At 38.3% G+C, this 22,444-nt stretch overlaps 1 protein-coding gene across 7 annotated transcripts in view; it reads left to right on the forward strand.

Annotated features, from left to right (window-relative positions):
• Positions 1-16,370, forward strand: part of TRPM3 (transient receptor potential cation channel subfamily M member 3) — a 512,305-nt gene extending 495,935 nt beyond the window's left edge. For 3 of the 7 annotated variants that reach the window (XM_011371276.2, XM_023537349.1, XM_011371287.2), the window contains one exon: positions 10,759-13,110. In XM_011371276.2, the coding sequence (XP_011369578.1) occupies positions 10,759-12,211 (1,453 nt within the window). In that variant the 3' untranslated portion in view covers positions 12,212-13,110. Of the gene's footprint in view, positions 1-10,758 lie in introns of all 7 variants that reach the window. The other 4 variants (XM_011371283.2, XM_023537350.1, XM_023537351.1 and 1 more) reach the window with 2 other exon arrangements.
• Positions 16,371-22,444: the final 6,074 nt, after the last annotated feature.

Raw genomic sequence — 22,444 nt, forward strand, 5'->3', positions numbered from 1 at the left:
GTGTTAAGGCACAGAGAAGCCTTTGCCTCTCTGGGGAACTAGGATGAGAAGTGCAGACATCAAGACATGTTAACATATTGTGACCATGTCACCATTCCTTTTGGATGGAAACGGAAAGAAAGTATGGCACCTGTACCTGAGCTCTCACCCCACACCTGCAAAGCTCCCAGGAGACTCCTTCCCAAGGCCCCATTCCTCTCAGGGTGGGTACAGAGCCCATCTTCCAGGAGGGTGACCCAGGAGAGCAATTTCCAGAAATCCAGTACAGAATGTAGGCCCACTCTCCCAGTGTCCTAGGCATTAACAGACCTTCTTGAGTAATGGGGGTCAAGAGAGCCAGGATGACCTCATGACCAAGCCCAGGTGCCAGGCCTCAGTCTATTTCTGTCACTTCTGTCTGTGTTTGTGGTTTTGTTTTTGTTGGTGGTGGTGGTGCTGTTGGTTTGTTTTACATGTGTAAATGGACCAAAAAAAAATAATATCTTTAAACACTAATTGCACTCAGCACAACAGAAACACCATAAAGTGAATGAAGGAACAGAGAACAACTAAGAGAAGACTGGATCCATATTACCCATCTCACACAAATTCAAGGACATGTCTTTTCTGAGTGGAGTGGCAGGGGAAAACACCTGTCCTATTTATGTTAAATGGATGGATGAATGGATGGATAGATAAGTAGACAGATGATAGATAAATGATAGAGATATATATACATACATTTAGATAGGTACATATATTTAATTTATATAAGTTAACTGTATACCTTCCATATGGTATATAGAATACTATATAATTCTCCCTTTATGATAGCCCCAATACAGAAATTTGAAGTCACAAAATTAAGAGCCAGCTCTTTGCTCTACTAAAGGACTTGGAAAAAGGGTTTCTTCACATAGTGAGCCCCACATTCCTCCCCTTGCCAGTGTCTTTAAAATACAATTCATTTATATGGATTGTATTTGCGTGAATCTTTTCAGAAGTACAAAGATACTTGCATAATCATCAATTTAAATGCATCACTATTATATTTTTGTACCCAAGTGATATACAAACAACTTAATACAATATTTAGGAGATTGTTAATACTTTAGAAGAACTTTATTCTGAAAAATCCTTTCCTTTCCCATTTTTATATGGCAATGCCCCTGATGCATCTAAAGCAATACAATTTCAAAATATAATGAACTAAATAAGTAACCAACACCCTCTACTTTACTTGAGTTAATGTCTAGCTAATGATAATTATAGTAAAATAACCAAATTTTTAACCTTTAAGCTACATTGGTACTTGACTTCTTTTCTGAAGATTTTTAGACTTTGGGCTGAAGATAACCAATCCTTGAAGTCTATTCCATCAAATTCCATGTCAATTGTCCTTTACAAGCTTGATTCAGTTTCAGTATGTGCATACTGGGTTTTCACTGTATGCCAAGCAATGTGACAGGCACTGAGACTCACAAGGCAGGAACACACAGTCTCATTGAGTTCCATTGTACACCCAAGGCAGGAATAGCCAGAATCATCTAACCCAGTGGTTCTTGAACTTTGAGGGCCTCAAAATCATCTGGAGGGCTTTTTACAACACAAGTTGCTGAGTATCTTCCCCCCAAAACCACCAGTTTCTGACTTGCTATATTTGGGATAAGGCCTGAAAATTTTCATTTACCAGGTGATGATGATGCTGTCATTGCTAGTCTAGGAGCCACATTTTAAGAACCACTGATGTAACCCAATGGACAGCTAAAAGTCCAGAGTTAGGAGAGGATGATGCAGAAAGTTTTAATGTGGGGCATATAAAATTTGGTACCTTACATTTGGAAAAGGTTCTGGACATCATTGAGTACAGACTGCTTGTACACAAACCAGTAGTTTCTCCTGCACATCTGGCCAATGGAGATTTAATAAATATGTACTAAGCAACTGACACGAACAGGGCCTATGTTAGGGTGTAGGGATATAAGGACTCCACTCTGAAAGAATGCACAGTCTAGTTACACCCAGCTTCTATTTGAACATCTACCGGAAAAAGGAGAAACTGCCTTAGATATTAGTCTTATGAATAAATACAGAAAAAAAAACTAAAATCTTTTTTCTCTCAGAAAACTATTTTATATATATGAAGATCACTATCATTTCCCCACTTGGCTTTGCCTTTTCCAAACTAAATATTCCAAGATCCTTTAACTGCTTAGCATACATGCAGCAGATCTACTACTACTCTGCTTACTTTCTCACTATGCACTTTAAATTGTCAACATCACACTTTAAATGTGGTGTCTCAATGGAACTTAATTCTGTATTGTAGTTAGAGCCTAGATTTCATTCCTTTACTCATTCCTTTACTATTTGGGGGGTGCCTACTATTCAGAGTACAATAGAACAAATAGTTCTTTCCATGTTATAACGGAAAGAACACAGTACAATGGAAAGATTTTAATACTAATTCTTCAGTAACTAGCTGTGTGACCTTGAGCAAGTTAATTAACTCCTCTGAACCTATGTCCTCATCTGTACAATGAAGTATTAACACCCAACTGTAGAGTATTAAGAATTATTAAGATATTATGCTTTCACTAAATGGTGGCTATTATTATTATTTGATCTACATATTTTTATCTGCTAATAGATTGCATTACAATCATAGCAGCCAGGTCATGTCTTTGGTTCAGAGTGAGCCTACAATTTATTAAAACCAGAGCTTTTTCACATGAGCTGATTCAAATAACTTCAAACCTGTTTTTTAGGCAATGTTTGTTTTTAACCTAAAATTGAGACTAAATATTTATTGCTGTGAAATTTTTCTTTAATTTTTTTTTTCCTTTTTGACTCATTATCCTAGCACCTCAAGAACCCTTTGGATCCTGATTTTATCATCCACTATATTTAATTTTTCACCTTATTAATTTTATATCATTGTTTGCTTCATAAGCATACTTACTATGTGTTCAACATCATTTACCAAAATGTTCACCAGCACAGATTAGGTGAACAAAGACAGAACCAGCACATTGCATGACTCCAAAGAATACTTTTCGTGGTAACATCGGCCCATTGTTCTACCATCTCTCATTTGGTTAATCAGCCAGCCAGGTATCCACATTTCTCCAGTCAGCCAGTGTGTCACCCTCCCTGCTAAAATCACAATGCACTTTGTCACAAATATTTTGTATCTATGTCACTTTATGAGTCTACATTATCAAAAAAAGAGACAAGATAAATATTGAGCCCATGTAGTCTCCTGTTAACAAGACCTATCTTTTTGAAGTACTGAAAAGAGTACTTCATTTGTTTAAATACCTGCTACTAAGCTATTCTTTAATGCTGCCTAGAATTTATGTCAAACTCCCATAATTCCTAGGATCCAAGAGTGTTGAATATCAGGAAAATATTTTCCTATCTGCGGTCTCCTGGCATTTCTTTTTATTTGCCTTTGGTTCTTAAGGGCTTCCTACATTTTCTAGTGATTACAGCTGGAAGTTATTTACTGGTTCCTTCAACTCATTTAAAGCAGAATTCGCAAACTGGTGGCTTGTGGGCAGCATGTGCTCACAGAGGGCTGTTTTATTGGGCTTGCAATGATTATTAAAATTCATTCTAAATGCCTTCGGAATGGGCATGCCACAGAATTCCTGCCTCTATTCTTTATGCCTTGCCTGCTTCACCTGCTTACTTGTCCTGCCCTGCCCATAGACATTTAATTCTTAGACCCCAAACTTAAAGCTTCCAGATCATCCTTACCATCACCCCACCTGTCTGGCTCCACTTGTGAAAAGAAGTTGCAAGTTGAATTTTCTTCTTGGCAGTACCAATTTAAGCAAACTGGGATACATGGTCATTGTTTAATCTAATTTTATCTTTCCCAAGCCAATGGGCTTTGTACCCTTTGTCAACTTCACCTAGACCCAAAACAGTAATAGACACATGACTGTTAATAGTATATTCAACTTATAATTTTTCATAATAGAGATGGGAATAACTTAAATATCTGAAATTCATAAATAGTCAAAAAATAGTACAAGCCAAAAAGATGAGCTTTATGCAACCCCTGTCATATCTTTTTCCAATGCTGGTCTTTGGTGTCTCCATTGATTGAGTTGAATTTAAACTTTTCTCCCTTTTTTTCCTCATAGTTAATGAGGATAAGTGATCAAAGGGAATGGTAGATGACCCTAAAAGATTTAAATAATTCACAAATCAGGTATCAGTCTGTGGATAAGCAAGAGTTAGCTTTAGCCGTTCTGCATCATTGGCTTTGATTTGAAACGCACCCCGCCCCCAACAACAACAACAACAAAAGCCCCTGTGATTGGGCTCACGTGATACAGGTTGTTTTTGTTTTTCATCCTTCACTGACCCTACTGCACTCCAAGGAATATTTGAAATTTAGAACAGGAATGGCCTGCCAATCCTCTTTCTCCTTAAACCACATTTCCTTTATCTGGAGGGCTTTTTACAACACAAGTTGCTGAGTATCTTCCCCCCAAAACCACCAGTTTCTGACTTGCTATATTTGGGATAAGGCCTGAAAATTTTCATTTACCAGGTGATGATGATGCTGTCATTGCTAGTCTAGGAGCCACATTTTAAGAACCACTGATGTAACCCAATGGACAGCTAAAAGTCCAGAGTTAGGAGAGGATGATGCAGAAAGTTTTAATGTGGGGCATATAAAATTTGGTACCTTACATTTGGAAAAGGTTCTGGACATCATTGAGTACAGACTGCTTGTACACAAACCAGTAGTTTCTCCTGCACATCTGGCCAATGGAGATTTAATAAATATGTACTAAGCAACTGACACAAACAGGGCCTATGTTAGGGTGTAGGGATATAAGGACTCCACTCTGAAAGAATGCACAGTCTAGTTACACCCAGCTTCTATTTGAACATCTACCGGAAAAAGGAGAAACTGCCTTAGATATTAGTCTTATGAATAAATACAGAAAAAAAACTAAAATCTTTTTTCTCTCAGAAAACTATTTTATATATATGAAGATCACTATCATTTCCCCACTTGGCTTTGCCTTTTCCAAACTAAATATTCCAAGATCCTTTAACTGCTTAGCATACATGCAGCAGATCTACTACTACTCTGCTTACTTTCTCACTATGCACTTTAAATTGTCAACATCACACTTTAAATGTGGTGTCTCAATGGAACTTAATTCTGTATTGTAGTTAGAGCCTAGATTTCATTCCTTTACTCATTCCTTTACTATTTGGGGGGTGCCTACTATTCAGAGTACAATAGAACAAATAGTTCTTTCCATGTTATAACGGAAAGAACACAGTACAATGGAAAGATTTTAATACTAATTCTTCAGTAACTAGCTGTGTGACCTTGAGCAAGTTAATTAACTCCTCTGAACCTATGTCCTCATCTGTACAATGAAGTATTAACACCCAACTGTAGAGTATTAAGAATTATTAAGATATTATGCTTTCACTAAATGGTGGCTATTATTATTATTTGATCTACATATTTTTATCTGCTAATAGATTGCATTACAATCATAGCAGCCAGGTCATGTCTTTGGTTCAGAGTGAGCCTACAATTTATTAAAACCAGAGCTTTTTCACATGAGCTGATTCAAATAACTTCAAACCTGTTTTTTAGGCAATGTTTGTTTTTAACCTAAAATTGAGACTAAATATTTATTGCTGTGAAATTTTTCTTTAATTTTTTTTTTCCTTTTTGACTCATTATCCTAGCACCTCAAGAACCCTTTGGATCCTGATTTTATCATCCACTATATTTAATTTTTCACCTTATTAATTTTATATCATTGTTTGCTTCATAAGCATACTTACTATGTGTTCAACATCATTTACCAAAATGTTCACCAGCACAGATTAGGTGAACAAAGACAGAACCAGCACATTGCATGACTCCAAAGAATACTTTTCGTGGTAACATCGGCCCATTGTTCTACCATCTCTCATTTGGTTAATCAGCCAGCCAGGTATCCACATTTCTCCAGTCAGCCAGTGTGTCACCCTCCCTGCTAAAATCACAATGCACTTTGTCACAAATATTTTGTATCTATGTCACTTTATGAGTCTACATTATCAAAAAAAGAGACAAGATAAATATTGAGCCCATGTAGTCTCCTGTTAACAAGACCTATCTTTTTGAAGTACTGAAAAGAGTACTTCATTTGTTTAAATACCTGCTACTAAGCTATTCTTTAATGCTGCCTAGAATTTATGTCAAACTCCCATAATTCCTAGGATCCAAGAGTGTTGAATATCAGGAAAATATTTTCCTATCTGCGGTCTCCTGGCATTTCTTTTTATTTGCCTTTGGTTCTTAAGGGCTTCCTACATTTTCTAGTGATTACAGCTGGAAGTTATTTACTGGTTCCTTCAACTCATTTAAAGCAGAATTCGCAAACTGGTGGCTTGTGGGCAGCATGTGCTCACAGAGGGCTGTTTTATTGGGCTTGCAATGATTATTAAAATTCATTCTAAATGCCTTCGGAATGGGCATGCCACAGAATTCCTGCCTCTATTCTTTATGCCTTGCCTGCTTCACCTGCTTACTTGTCCTGCCCTGCCCATAGACATTTAATTCTTAGACCCCAAACTTAAAGCTTCCAGATCATCCTTACCATCACCCCACCTGTCTGGCTCCACTTGTGAAAAGAAGTTGCAAGTTGAATTTTTTTCTTGGCAGTACCAATTTAAGCAAACTGGGATACATAGTCATTGTTTAATCTAATTTTATCTTTCCCAAGCCAATGGGCTTTGTACCCTTTTTCAACTTCACCTAGACCCAAAACAATAATAGACACATGACTGTTAATAGTATATTCAACTTATAATTTTTCATAATAGAGATGGGAATAACTTAAATATCTGAAATTCATAAATAGTCAAAAAATAGTACAAGCCAAAAAGATGAGCTTTATGCAACCCCTGTCATATCTTTTTCCAATGCTGGTCTTTGGTGTCTCCATTGATTGAGTTGAATTTAAACTTTTCTCCCTTTTTTTCCTCATAGTTAATGAGGATAAGTGATCAAAGGGAATGGTAGATGACCCTAAAAGATTTAAATAATTCACAAATCAGGTATCAGTCTGTGGATAAGCAAGAGTTAGCTTTAGCCGTTCTGCATCATTGGCTATGATTTGAAACGCACCCCGCCCCCAACAACAACAACAACAAAAGCCCCTGTGATTGGGCTCACGTGATACAGGTTGTTTTTGTTTTTCATCCTTCACTGACCCTACTGCACTCCAAGGAATATTTGAAATTTAGAACAGGAATGGCCTGCCAATCCTCTTTCTCCTTAAACCACATTTCCTTTAACCATATTTTGAGGTCACCAGAAAAGGAAATGAATTTCTAAAAAATAACAATCCTTAAGTTAAGAATTGTATATTGAAACTAAAATTTTCTGTGCCAGCAGAATTTCCTTTCAAATGTTCTTTTCCTCATCTTACTGGCTATAGAGGCTAGTTGTCTTCTTAGCTGGTTTTTTTTTTTTTACTAATTTACTAAGTCCCTTCGGATGGCCTTCTGGCTGTCACTTTCTTGGGCTCCCAGGGGCAGAAGCCACCTCACATCTTTCCAGGACCCTGTTGTGTCCCTATTGTGATCACCTCCTGAGTTATTCTGAGATGAGCCAAGCAAGATCTAGAGATGTGAAAGAGGGAAAGAACATAGAACATGTTCAATTCCAGAATCCCTCTTTTTTTCTTACTTTGTCATTTCCAGCATCTGCTCCTGTGTGGCTTCCTATTGATCCATAAATTCTTATCATTCTTATCTCTATTTTATCGCCTGAATGATTGACCAGAGTTAGTTCTAGTTATGATCGAAAATTCTTGATTTGTTCCTAAGACCTATCTGTATCTGTGATACATGACCATTTACACTTAATTTTTCAAGAATTTTTTTTTTTTAATTAAGGAACACACTTTAGTTATGGAACTAACATGTAAATTTGACTCTAGGAAGCTTTATTCTTTCATAACTCCTACATTAAACTTCTATCCGTAACATCTGTGACCTAAATGATTATACAATTAGGTAGTTAAACACATCCATAATTCTGGAAGAAAATGGATGAAATTGTTTTTTGATTTTTTTTTTAATCAAGTCATATTCCAAAGCACCTCAGAGCTCACAGGAAAGTTAAGATTTAGTAAAGAGTAGTCCCTTGGCCTTGTTCTAACTGGCTTCCCTCCCCTAATTACTTCTGTTCCCTGAGGTCACAATTTTTCACTCTTGGGGCTCCCACTGGGTACCTCTTGTTTTCCCAGAGGAGCCTCTTTCTCATCACACCTCCTTGGGCTCTTTAGTCTCTGTGTCCCATTTACTACCCACAGCCAGGTCCTGACTCTTCTGCTGCCTCCAGTTGGTGTCTTAGCTCTGCCTCTCATCTGCTAGTTTTCTCTGCAGTGTTGGATCCTAGGGCTGAAGGGAGGTGTAACATGAGGAGCTGGGTCCCCACAGTGCAAGGAGATATTTCACAGTGTTTAGACCAGTGATCACCTACAATTATACTAAAAGAGCCTCTTTATCTCTTTTCATACCAACCTTGTATACACCGGGCTCCAGGAAAGGAAAAGAGAAGGAGGAAGAAAACTATCCTGCCTTTTGTGACTCTGCCAACATTAAAAAGCTAGGGGGACCCAGTACCTAGAGTATCCAAAAAGTCTCATTCTACAGAAATGCACAATCTATCCTTCTCCTGACCTAAATGAAGAAGTATTTTATCCACTTACCCAAAGCTATTGCATTGCAAAAAAAAAAAATGAAATTGCGGTACTTGCAAAATCAAACTCCATCAGCTAGACAATGAAAAAGTGAATTATAAGTCTATGAGACACAAAAACATTATTTTAAGTAATTTGTTTCTCAGGCTATGTTTATATCACAAAACAAGTGAAACAGGGAAAAGTATTTTCCTTCTGAATTAGCTGTGTTAGCTAGGTGAATAGCATAGGGTTTGCCAGATGCAAAATTGCTCAGTTTAGAAGTCTTTGGGGGAATATTCCTGGGCATGGTGGATGAGTGTGCCTGGACCCTGGACAGCACTGAGCTGGTTATGGGGCAGCAGGAAAGAGCAAAGAAAAGAATATCTTTCAAACCATAGGCTGGGTAAAAGGAAGCTGAAGGATAAAAGAACAGTCTGTGGAGTGAGTTAGGGCAGGTGGGGGTGGGGTGGGGGGTTGTTGCAGAGAGAGAGAGAGAGCGATGCACCAAGGCAAAGGAATCGCAAAATTACACACACCCAACACTGGTCAGCAGGAGAGCCATTTTTTGAAAAGGCTACAGGTTTCTCAGAGAGGGAAACCACTGCCTCTTATATCTCTTCTGTCATTAAAATGCATATTCCTTCTTAATAGAAGTGTTACTGTTATTAACACACCACCACCACCAGCAGCAACACAACAGCTGGGGGCACCCAGCTCTAATTCCCACCATTTCTTGCAAAGCATTCTCTGTATATGCAGGCAAGTTCCTTTGAAGGGTCAGCAGACAAGTGATTTACTGTGCATATTGAGAGTATTGGAAAGCATTTTTATCCTCTCTAGAAAAGTTGAGAATAGATCTCATTTAGATTCTCCAGAAGATTTGCCATTGGACATTTGAAAGTGAACGTTTGAGCTCAAACCGTGACTTGGCTTTGGTTTGGCCTTTCCAAGTTAATTTAAGCAAGTGAAAAATATGGCACAATTTTATCTTAAATATGTGGATTTTGTCTTTGTAAATAATCGACCAAGAAGTGTATTAGATAGTTGAAACAAGTTCAAACAGTGATTGACTCAGTGAAACTTTATTGACTCTTGGCAGGTGTTGAGCTGGCAACATGGGAATGGAAACAGGAATATGAGACAGATCGTGCCCTTAAGAATTTCCAGTGGGAAAGGTCAAGACATCTAGAAATAGCTATAATATAAGGCATCTGTGGTCAGCTATCCAGATAAACAGAGAGAAAAGAGTGAGATAATATCCTAATTGACAGACACTCCAGACTTTACCGCAAATTACTTTCTGTAATCTCGGTTAAACTTCTTGATGTTTGTTTTTCTTTTATTAATGAAAGGATTAGATTAGATTAGTTCAACTTCAGGTGCCTCCATAACAGGAGCATGTTAATTCATTTGGAGGCACTGAATTCCAAAAAGATTATTGTGAATAATAACAAAAAAGATTGTTATATAACTATAAAATAAAAATAATCCCAGTCCATAAAATACAAATTTCACACATATACTGCCATAAGAATAGCTATATTCTAAAATTCTATTGCAAAATTCTGGATAAAGTCATTAAAATGCATCATTCTCATTTTGTTGGTGACTCTGATAAGCCAACACCCTAATACTTATTTAGGTCCTTAAACCCTGCCCCAAGCCACAGCTAAGCCATGGGAGTGGTTAAAGGGTGAGATGTAGGCCCCACTCCACTTCAATAAAAGTATTGAAATTCGGTTTTTATTTACCAGGACTGCATTAAATTTCATTGAGGGAAAAGGGGATTAGTCATTAAAAATCACTGGATTAGATAATCTCTAAAGCCTCTTTCAGCTCAAAAAGATTTGGATTCTGTGATTCTCAGTGACAGCATCCCTGCCATCCTCTTCTCCCTACCTCCTCCTCAGTACCTGTAACCTCTCCGTTTCCCTCGGGTAGGACATTGATGACCAAGGTTCAGGCATAGCTTTGACTCCTTTGTCCATGCTCTGTAAACCTCCAGGAGAAGAACCCGGCCCCACGTGACTCTCCTCTCTTCCTCTCCCAGGGTAGAGAACATGTCCATGCGGCTGGAGGAAGTCAATGAGAGGGAACACTGCATGAAGGCTTCCCTCCAGACGGTAGACATCAGGCTGGCACAGCTGGAGGACCTCATTGGGCGCATGGCCTCGGCCCTGGAGCGTCTGACAGGTCTGGAGCGGGCCGAGTCCAACAAAATCCGCTCTCGGACCTCCTCAGACTGCACGGACACAGCCTACATCGTCCGCCAGAGCAGCTTCAACAGCCAGGAGGGGAACACCTTCAAGCTCCAAGAGAGTATAGACCCTGCAGGTGAGGAGACCATGTCCCCAACTTCTCCAACCCTAATGCCCCGTATGCGAAGCCATTCATTCTATTCAGTCAATATGAAAGACAAAGGTGGTATAGAAAAATTGGAAAGTCTTTTTAAGGAAAGGTCCCTGAGCCTACACCGGGCTACTAGCTCTCATTCTATAGCCAAGGAATCCAAAGCTCCCGCAGTCCCTGCAAACACCTTGGCCATTGTTCCTGATTCCAGAAGACCATCATCATGTATAGACATCTATGTCTCTGCCATGGATGAGCTCCACTGTGATATAGACCCTCTGGACAATTCCATGAACATCCTTGGGCTAAACGAGCCAAGCTTTTCAGCTCCAGTACCTTCCACAGCTCCTTCAAGTAGTGCCTATGCAACCCTCGCACCCACAGACAGACCTCCAAGCCGGAGCATTGATTTCGAGGACATCACCTCCATGGACACTAGATCTTTTTCTTCAGACTATACCCACCTCCCAGAGTGTCAAAACCCCTGGGACACTGACCCTCCAACATACCACACCATCGAGCGTTCCAAAAGTAGCCGCTACCTAGCCACCACGCCCTTTCTTCTAGAAGAAGCCCCCATCGTGAAATCTCATAGCTTTATGTTTTCTCCTTCGAGGAGCTATTATGCCAACTTTGGGATGCCCGTGAAAACAGCAGAATACACAAGTATTACAGACTGTATTGACACAAGGTGTGTCAATGCCCCTCAAGCAATTGCTGACAGAACAGCCTTCCCTGGAGGTCTTGGAGGCAAAGTGGAGGACTCATCTTGTTGTCATCCTGAACGGGAAGCTGAACTGAGTCACCCCAGCTCTGACACTGAGGAGAATGAGGCCAAAGGCCAGAGAGCCTCCATCGTGATACCCCCCAAAAGCAACGATAACTCAGACAGAACCCTATCCAACAACATCACGGTTCCCAAGATAGAGCGCGCCAACAGCTACTCAGCAGAGGAGCCAAGCGCACCGTATGCACACACCAGGAAGAGCTTCTCCATCAGTGACAAACTTGACAGGCAGCGGAATACGGCAAGCCTGCGAAATCCCTTCCAGAGGAGCAAGTCTTCCAAGCCAGAGGGCCGCGGGGATAGCTTGTCCATGAGGAGACTGTCCAGAAAGTCCGCTTTCCACAGCTTTGAAAGCAAGCACAACTAAACCTTCTTACTAAGCACCGCAGGAGGCTCAAGAATCCAGCCCTAAAATTCTCCCCGGACTTCACTTGTTCCCCTTCCTTGTAACATACCTGCTTTATTCTTAGCTGAGCAAAACAAGCGATGCTTTGGGAGGTCTTAACTCAAAGATGACTTCTGGGCCACAGATCAAGAAAGCATTTGATCTGGCCCAGTGTCAAATACAGGGGATATAAGTCATGCTCACACGCGATGGGTAGGGAGGGGAAAGAGAGGGAGAAGAAGGGTTGAAATGAATGTATGTCACTAGTCACCTCAGAAAGCCATGAGCTCTGGGAATGAAGGGGCTTCATGCATTCTCCATGTCAGGAGGCATCTTTCAATTTCTGACCATTCTCAAGAGTTTTAGGATGTAGGGCTAAATTGCAAAATAAAATGAAGTAAAGTAGTCAGCATACAAATGAGATATTCTAAACTTCAATTCTGTTTTCTTTTCGCATTGGCTCCATCACTGGTGACTGATGAAGAGCATCCTTTTTATTCAGTATAAGCCGGCAGCAAGCAGTTCTACCTAACGTCCCACATCCTTCTCATGCCAACACTTCTGTAATTGATCATTTTAAAGAAAAAACAAGGTAACAGTCATAGTTCACCTGTCTCTTATATATTCACTTCTGGTGCCACAGCTGTTTATCTTTTTTGAAGAAAATAAGGGAAAAGAAATGCCTTTTTGTATTGCAAGCGGAATGAAAGAAGAATTGATGTTAAAAACAAATGTCAAGTGGTCTGTTATATACAGTGGGCGTTCAAGTATAGTTGAGCAAGCTCAGGATGAATGTAACTAAATAATTTTATATTTTTTAATTTATTTTGTATCTCACCTGTCATCAATGAATTTGCTCACTGAATACATAATAGCGAACTAACAAAAAAATGTAGTGGGCAGAACACACTTAAAACCGCTATATAAGATATTGTTATATTCTCATCATTCATGTCATGTGTTATGCTGCTGTGTGACCTTCATCATTTGCATGACTCTACCTTGTCTTCTGAACATCTCCAAGATGTAACTGCCAATTTTACACACCACTCATCACATGACCATTTTATATACAAATATCTGGTTATCACTTGTGGATATTTTCATACCTAGAGTTTTGCCATTTAATCTGAGCTCAGCATAAACTTAATTGGAGTTTTTCAAGGGCTGGTATCTTTTTATGGAAATGTTTCAAAGTACTTTTTAAGGAAGTTTCAAAACCATAAATAATCTTAGAATTGACTGCGAGTTTGGTATCAACCCAAAGCCATCAGTTGTAGGCATACCATGAATGTTTTTCTTACATACAGAGCTATAAAAAAGATACAGTAGACTAAAGTAGAAAGCAAATAAACCATGTAAAGAGATCTATAGTATATGCTGCTTATATACATATATATGCATTTACGCAGAAGACATGTTTATATATAGTATATAAACAGACATATAGAGCTTTCTTAAGAGGCTTGGACTTTTCTATCACCTTGAGGTATAACCAGAATTTTTAATATCCAAGGAGTTCCATTAAAAGAATTCATTATATTTTGACAGATGTTGAAATTATGATTTTAAAAATCCATATAACCTTAACTTTTTCTTATACCAAACTTACTCACTACCTTCCCTCTACCCCATTTTTGTCCAAAAGCGCTAGCTATCCTGACATCTCATTTAGTCTAATTTCTCCTGCACAAAGTGTTTACACCAAGTACACTCTGAAAAGGCATACAATTCTAAACCAGATATTATTATGGACCCTAAAACAATGGTATACACACTTCTAGATCAGAATCTGGATTTGAAGTGGGGTCATGAAATTGCGACCCTCAAATCTTTGGATTTCTATTTGGATCACTGATTTAAAAAAGAATAAAATCTTTAAGGAAAACGACTTGATGTTCCTGGCCCAAACTACTACCTGGGACTTTCGTTTAGTTGTACTTGTGGACTCCAAATTTTCTCATTATGTGAAATCAGGTAACTATGTGGGCAAAACCTCTAGCCTTTAAATAGTGAAACAAAACAAAATAGAAAACCCTTCCAAACAAGATTTTCGGGTGTAGAAATAGTGATGAGGGCACATATAAAGAATTAAGGAATTCCTTTCTAACTCCTTGATATTTAGGTGAATCAGAAACAAGCAACCAAAGTCCCTTGAATATAATTGCTCTAGAAACACATTTCGATTGGAACCCATATTGGCTATTTCCCCCTCAGAAAAGATGCATTTGGTCTGAGAATAAATTAATTGCCCTTAAACTTCTTTTAGTCATGAATCTTATGAGCTCTGATGAAATCCCTGGGCCCTTTCCCCAGGGGGGGAAAAAAATACATACAAGCAAAGTTGCAATATAACTTTGAAGAATTCCTGTACCCCTCGTTTCATATCGATCAAAAATGAAGAAAAGGAACCATGTTTGTTCATATCAATACAGTCACAATAGGCACTTTACATTTTGAGACCATTTCTCTGTGATTCTCAGGAAGGCCAAGTCTCAGCAGCAGTTAGAATCAAGATTTTATTTTCATTCCTTAGATTAGATTTTGCTAGTTTGATGTACATACATCCTAATGTAGTGATGATTTTAAGTATGGAGCACACTCACAAAGCCAGAAGGCTCTTGGAGAATCTGTGGAGGAATCCAAGAAGGTGGTGAAACCATTATTCTTTGGCCACAGAGCTGGACATCACAGCACCTCTAGGGCCTCATTCTGGACCAGACTGAAAGTGGGGGAAAGAAATTATGAGCACGAGTGTCTTCATTCATTGTAATTTCTGGAGAGAACAGAACAGGATCTGGAAGACAAAGTACTTAGCAGTCCTGACCTTGTGACTACCTGGTTCTTTCACTGTGCATGAAAATAAAGTTCTTACATCTTTTGTGAAGTGTGTGAAATATATAAGCCAAATTTAAATGACTTTAAACACAAACTGTGTAACTTTCATGAGCCATTTATTTCCTGTGCACATAAATGTGTTATCTTTCAATCCATTTCTTTCCATTTTTGGATCCTCTGCATACTGATGTGGCATTGATTCCGTGGCCTTGTACAGTCAGCTTGTGTGCAGCTCATTTATTCCACCATGTCTCTAATCGAGGGGACGTTAATTACCTGTCTCTGTGAATTAAGCATCTCATGAGCAGCAAGTTACTGAGGAACATAAATAAAGTCATAGAGAACTCAAGGAAGTAATAGCTTTGGCTTAATCATCTGCTTCTAAGGTGCCAATTTTTATATACTACTATATGTAATAATTTGTTCTAAATTGCTTGGTCCTTTTGAAAAAAAAGTAAGAATGTTTTATGAAAATGACCGTGGGAATTTCCTGATTAATCAACATACTTTATGTTTATAGTTTGAAACTCCTTCCTTAACGAATTTGAATGAGGAACTGGAAAGCTTGGGTATAATTGGCATTGGCTAGTGTGTGTATGTCACCAAGCCAAACAATGTATTAGCGGTCAGAATACAGCACTTTACAGAACTGGATTTTTTTTTAAGTCTAGGCTTCCAGGTCTAACATATTATTTAGCACTTTGAAAGTTTCCCCTTTAAAAAAATATATGTAGGAATAATCAAATGGAAAAAATATATACTTGTAAAAACACAAAATGTGTTTCTTCTGAATGTTTCAAATGTATTCTAAAAGATAGCTCTATAGATAATATTATGGTAGATAACTGGATAGTACATTTATTCTTCTTTATGAGGCTGTACAGTCTAATCTTCCTGAATGTTTGGGCTGTTTAACTTCTTTAATGATAATAAATATTATCCAGTCATCCACCATGCTACATCTATAGGCTATAACATGCAATGTGTTGGGCAATTCTGTATTATAAGACACATGTAAACATATATGTAACCCGTGTTTAACCCAGTATAGTTGTAGCATGTGGTTGTATTAATGAACGTTACAGGACAGCTTTATAACCATTTACAAATCTGTAACATTCAATAAAGAAGCACATGTTGCAAGGATTAATTATGTCCCCAATTCCATGTTATTCAGCATCCTCATGAAATGGGCACTTTTGTTCCTGATCTGCTTTATGTTTGTCGCTTTCTTGTAGACCACCGTAAAATATTTGTATAAGTCAATGTACATCCTCTAACCAGCCCTGGGAGTTGTGGGAGGCAAGTTGTGATTTTGTGAAAGACGAACTGGCATGTTATGCAAAAGACTATATGACAAATGAATTTAACATAATATTTTAAACTCCAGTTTAAATTAGCTGTTTGTTTACATCTGCTGATCCAATGTGGAAGCAGTGTACAATATTTTATAAATATGCTTATTTAGTAACACTACTATGTTTGTTTCTAGATAAAGTGATGCTAGTGTGTAGGTGGTTATATACTTGTTCTAGATATTGCATTATTACTCACTCTTCTTTAACAATAGCAATGTGACTTAAATGAAGTGATCCTGCTCCAAACCCAGTCTTAATTTTGTGGCAACAAAATGCATGCACTGCTTTATGCATTTCTTTTGACTTTTTAAAAGCACTTAACATTTTACTCTTGCCTGCTGTAACTCTTAAACCAGTTAGGAACTCACTCAAATTGTTGGGCTTCTTACAGTGTTTGGGGATTATATTCAAGTTTTAAAAATTAAAAACAAAAAAATAACCACGGGGTTTTTTTTTTTTAATCTTTTTTTAAAGCTCTAAGCAAATAATATGAAGTAAAGTATTAACCACTGGATGTATAGCTATGGAACTCAGAGATGGCTAGCCAACACCGCTTGGATTTACCAAGGTCTAGGTGTTGGTGCATATGTGATATATGAAAGACATATTTCTGATTCTTTAGGGCCACTGGATACAAATTGCTAAACGAGAGATAGGAGTGAAAAGTCTATTCGTGACAATGCAGAAATCCACAGATCATTATGAATGAGTGGTCCAGTGATATGACGTGTGATCTCCCTCCTATCTGGTGGCTTTTCTATTGTGGGTGAGCCTATCCTGGGGAAGGGCAAGAGACAGGTGATGGGGTGTCTGATTGAGCGTTGGTAACTCTGGAGAGTTTGCCCTTTAAGTAAATCATTTCATTATTAGAAGCAATTCAGCATCTGGAAAAGAGAGAAGTCAATCTGCACAGTCTTATAAATGACAGCTTCTCAAACAAGTAGAAAAAACTCTTCTCTCTGCCTGCACTGGCCTAAGCTTTTTCTGTTTTTCACATCTCAGTCTTTCTCACATTAGAGTTGATCAAAGGAGATTTTGGATCTGATTTAAGAAAAACAAGATTTTTTTTTTTAATTCATTCAAAGAAGGTATTACCTTTTATTGTATTACTTTTTCTCTGATGAATTCCTTACACTAATTGCTACTAATGAAATCAAAACATGACAATTGCTACATGTTGTCTAAAAATTTCAGTGGCGGAGTAATCCACACAGCAATAAGTGAGGTGAATTTTCCCTCCCCTACCTTACCTAGTTCACCGGCCCTCTTTACCCTTCAGGCCACTGCCTATTTGCAACAATGTTTAGAAAAAGACATGTCCATAGGCTTTCTGAAGAATGTCAACACCAACCTTGACTGAGGCCTTGCTCTAGGGCAGGCAGGCTGGCTGCTGAGAGCTGTGGGACACAGAAGTCCAGCCTCATGCCTGGATGTACAGCCTTCTTCACTCTCTGTACTTCCTTCCTATTAGCCCAGCACAAGATGTTTTCTGGCCAGATCAACAGACTCCCATTACCTCAATACCCCATGGACCCTGACACAGGAAGCTGAAACAGTGGCTACTTAGAAAAAGCCAAGCATTCAGACTACGTCCCAGCCCTAATCTTCCCCCTAACTGAACTTCCCACCAAATCTACCCCACACAACTAACTTGGCTGGTGTTTGCATCAGCCTCATCTAATTCTTTGCTTGTCCGAATCCCAAAAGAGTCCTTCATATCTCCACCTCAGCTTCCCACAAATCTTTGGAACCAGACACCTGCATCTAGGCTGTGGGGTTACAAACTCAAATATGTGAAGAGGCTGGATCTGGAACACAAGTGTGTCGATTGGACCGGAGAGACAACAGGAAGAACCCCTAACAGGGTCTGTAGGGCATAAGAGAATACGTGTCCCACTACAAAGATGTTCACATTCAGATTTGCAAATATTGTGCTCGCCAAACAAACGAGTCTGCCAGCAGCATTTGGTCCCAAAGACAATAGTTTGGGACCTCTGATTTAGAGCCACCCAAGATCATATTCTTGATTCCAACTCAGTGAGTGTTTATACGAAATACACTGAGCACTGAGGTGGGGAGAAGGAACTCGCGCTATTCAGGGTCATCCCTGTTCTCCTGAATGATATATGCCACAGCATTCTGGACCCAAACACAGGATCACTGTGAGGGAGATTCAGAGGAAGAGTACTGTAGCATTGTGTCAGGCTTATCTGCTTCCTGTCATGCAGCGTCTGACTTGAGTTTATATTGCTACTCCCGTTGTGCAAAACAGTACATACAGTTACTGTACCCCTAGTCATTTCATAAGATAGAACTTAGACTCCCATTTGTAAATGTTCTAACCATAGTTTATAAAGGGGGAAATTATTGAAATATCATTTTTAAATGAATTCCTATAAACAAAACAATTTTGAAATTGGGTTTGTTAAATATATATACGTCTTTTCCTTCTTTATGTATGGATAAGCAGCGGTTTGCATATCTATCACATTATAAATATATATAAATTCTTAGAGGAATTGTTCTTTTTCAAAGGTCTATTATTGGATTCACAATGCACTTTGAGCTTGTTTGTTTAGATATATAATTCAAAGCAGAAGTTGGCAGATACCACAGGAAAAACTTTCTGAAATTTCTGTAACACATGTTTTACAATAAAAAAGAAAAACATCAGTAGTTCAAAATATGACTTGGACTTCCTTGTGCATTTATTTGCCACCATTTCACCTCCACCATCCTCATGCTAAGAACTGTTGGAGTATGCAGAGATAATTGCCTAGGGTCTCATAAATTACTTATAGAGACTGCAAACTGGTGGCCTATGGATCACATCTAGCCAGCAAAGAAGGGTTGTTGGTGGCCAGCACGGTGTTTTTTAAAAACTTACAAGATTTAAAAATTGATAGATTTCATATCTAATTACATATTTCTGGCTTCTCTTGAAATATCTGCAGATTTGGCAACATAAAACCTATATTCCCACATGACAGTAATCACCCTTTAGAAGGAGCATGTGCTCTCTCATATACCACAGTCCCCACCACTCCCTTCTGTCTCTTCCATATGATCCCCTTCTTTCATTAACGTTACCTGGAAAATCTTATATGCACTGGAATATTGGAACCCTATATTAAAGGATGTAAAAATGCAGTGGCAGGTCTAGAATTTCTAAGTAGGAAAGGCTTAAGGGTAGCAATTCTCCACATGAGACAGACATGGGGAATTTGTATTCACACTAAAGGTGTAACAGGCAATTTTAACAGTCTATTTTACAGTCTATTATTATCATATTTAATTAGATTGGCTTTTTTATGGTATTTTATTATGATCTTTAATTAGAGAGCTGAGGGATGGGAGGAAGGGGCTCAGTCCCATCCCCCATTAAGTAGCTCTGATTGCAGCTCCTGCCAAAAAGAATAAGCAATGGTCCTTGAGCTTGCAAACATTTTAATTTCAAATAACAGTGGGAAGAAAAAATGTAGAACATGTATACATGTAATTCTTTATTCAAAAACATATCTATTAAGTACCTATTATGTGCCAGTGATGTGCCAAGGTGAATAAAGCAGGCAAAGTTCCTGCCTATGTAGTTTTAAATCTAGCTGTATTAAAATGTGATCGTATACAGTCCTATAATTACCATTTAGTTGCCTAAGGAATGGATCATGAAAAATGAGTCTAGAGGTTCAGAGGAGTGACAATACTCTGTGACTCAGGACAAGGAAGTTTCTGTGAAGGAGGCTACACTGAAAAATAGGGAAGAGTTAACTAATCAGACAGAGGAAGAACACTCCGAGTAAGAGGAACATTAATTTGATAAGCACCCAAATATTACAGTGCTTCCTCCTGGTTAGAACTTCCAGGCAGCCCCAGCTTCATGGATTGCATCTCCAGCCTGGACCCCTGTTTTGAGAATGAGGCTTTGCTCTCACTAAAACGTTTATCTTCACCTTTCCCGTTGGCTTGGTCTAGTTAATATTTTGAAATAGAATAGCTGGCATAGTTTTCTGCGAACAACTCGTCTATGTTAATAAATAAGCACGAGTATATTATACATGCAATATTCAACCACGTGCCCTTGGATTTCCTGGAAAATCAGGCCAGCTGTCATTTTCTACCAAATTCTTAGATTTGGGGCAATGTAGGGCTTCCTTGAAGGAGATATCAGTGGAGGTAGATGACAACTAAATTCTCGGAGTTAATTTATTTGTTTATATTACCTTATTTGATTAAAAGCCAGAACATGGCTTGCCATATAAAGGCCTGGGTTACTACACCCTTATAAATAACATGTTCTCAGTAATTCTTTTTTATCCTTCCTGAATTCTGGTTGTTAATTTAGCCTCTTTCCAAACATTCAGCACATCGCTCTCTTATAGTATGAGCCATTTGCCAGAAGTTTTAGTCTGTATCATAGTCATTATCTTACAAAACATATTATCATGAGAGATACTATGTCATCTAGAAAGATTTTCACTCAAAATCATGAACTGTTGTCCCCAATATTCTTTGTCTCAAGCACTAAAAACCCATTTCAACACGTGGTTGAATATTGTATGTATAACATAAATGTACATATTTATTAACATAGATGAGTTGCTTGCAGAAAACTATGCCAGCCATTCTATTTCAAAATAATTGACTAGACTAAGCCAACAAGAAAGGTGAAGATAAATGTGCTAGTAGGAGCAAAGCCTCATTCTCAAAACCGGGGTCCAGGATGGAGATGCAAGCTGGGGCTGCCTGAAAGTTCTAACCAGGATGAAGCCTGTAACATTTGGATGCTTATCAAAAACCTAGTTTGCTAGGGCTGCCTTAAAAAGTACCACAAACTGGGCCACTTAAACAACATAAATTTATTGTCTCACAGTTTTGGAGGCCAGAAGTCCAAGATCAAGGCATCTGTAGGGTTGGTTCCTTCTGAGGACTGTGAAAGAGACTCTGTTCCATGCCTCTCTTAGTTTCTGGTGATTTTCTGGCAATTATTAGAATTCCTTGGCTTATAGAAGCATCAACATGATCTCTGCCTTCGTCTTCACATGATGTTCTCCCTGTATCCCATCTGTATCCAATTTCACCTTTTTATAAGGACACTGGTATGGGGCCCAACCTACTCCAGTATGATCTTACTTTAACTAATTACATCTGAAATGATCCTATTCCCCAAATAAGGTCACATACTAATGTACAAGGGGCTAAGATTTCAACATAAAAATTTGAGGCAGGGAAACAAAATTCAACACTTAACACTGGGTGAATTTGTGAGTAGAAGTGTCGTGATCATTTATCTTTTTAATATATTTTCAGGTAAAGAAATCAGAATTCAAGAATCAGTTGGGAACAACATACGTGTTGATTAATAAGAGAAAAAATACAGATCAATTGTGCCATATCATGCAGCCATTAATAATATTTAAATCTTTGTATATTGATATGAAAAGATGCAATTGGTATATCATTAAGTCCTTAAGAGGAAATACAGAGCACCATATATGGTCTAATTCTGATTTTTGTAAAAACTAAACCAGGTAGGCAGATATAGATATATTTGTATATGAATAGTAAAAAGACTGAAATAATACACCAAAAGGGAGAAAAAGGAGTACAAGTTTTATAACAGAATTTTTTTTTCAAAAATTTAAATACTAGTTAATAGTAATCTATAGTGACCTAGGAAGAGTTGGTTCAAGCATCAGTAGACATGAACCAAGAGGGTTTTCTTTGCTTTCATTCTGTTCAGAGACCCGTTCTAGGCGTCGTCACAATATTCACGGCCCTGTAATGGCAAGTTGTCTCCTACGAGGAATGGTAAAGTCAGAGGAAAAGTGGTAGCAGTGGTTTAACTCCTAATGTCGTGAAATTGTAATTTTAGGCATAAATACAATCAATGCCTTTCAAGCAGCTACTTTGTTCCTCTGGAAGAACTGAAAATTTTATTAAAAAGGCAAGACTGTCATGACTAAGGAGATAATTACATGTTGTAGTTATTTAATTAGAGCTGTTGAAAAAATGAAGATGA

This window comes from Pteropus vampyrus, unplaced genomic scaffold (assembly GCF_000151845.1).
Source record: "Pteropus vampyrus isolate Shadow unplaced genomic scaffold, Pvam_2.0 Scaffold186, whole genome shotgun sequence".
NCBI lineage: Eukaryota > Metazoa > Chordata > Mammalia > Chiroptera > Pteropodidae > Pteropus > Pteropus vampyrus.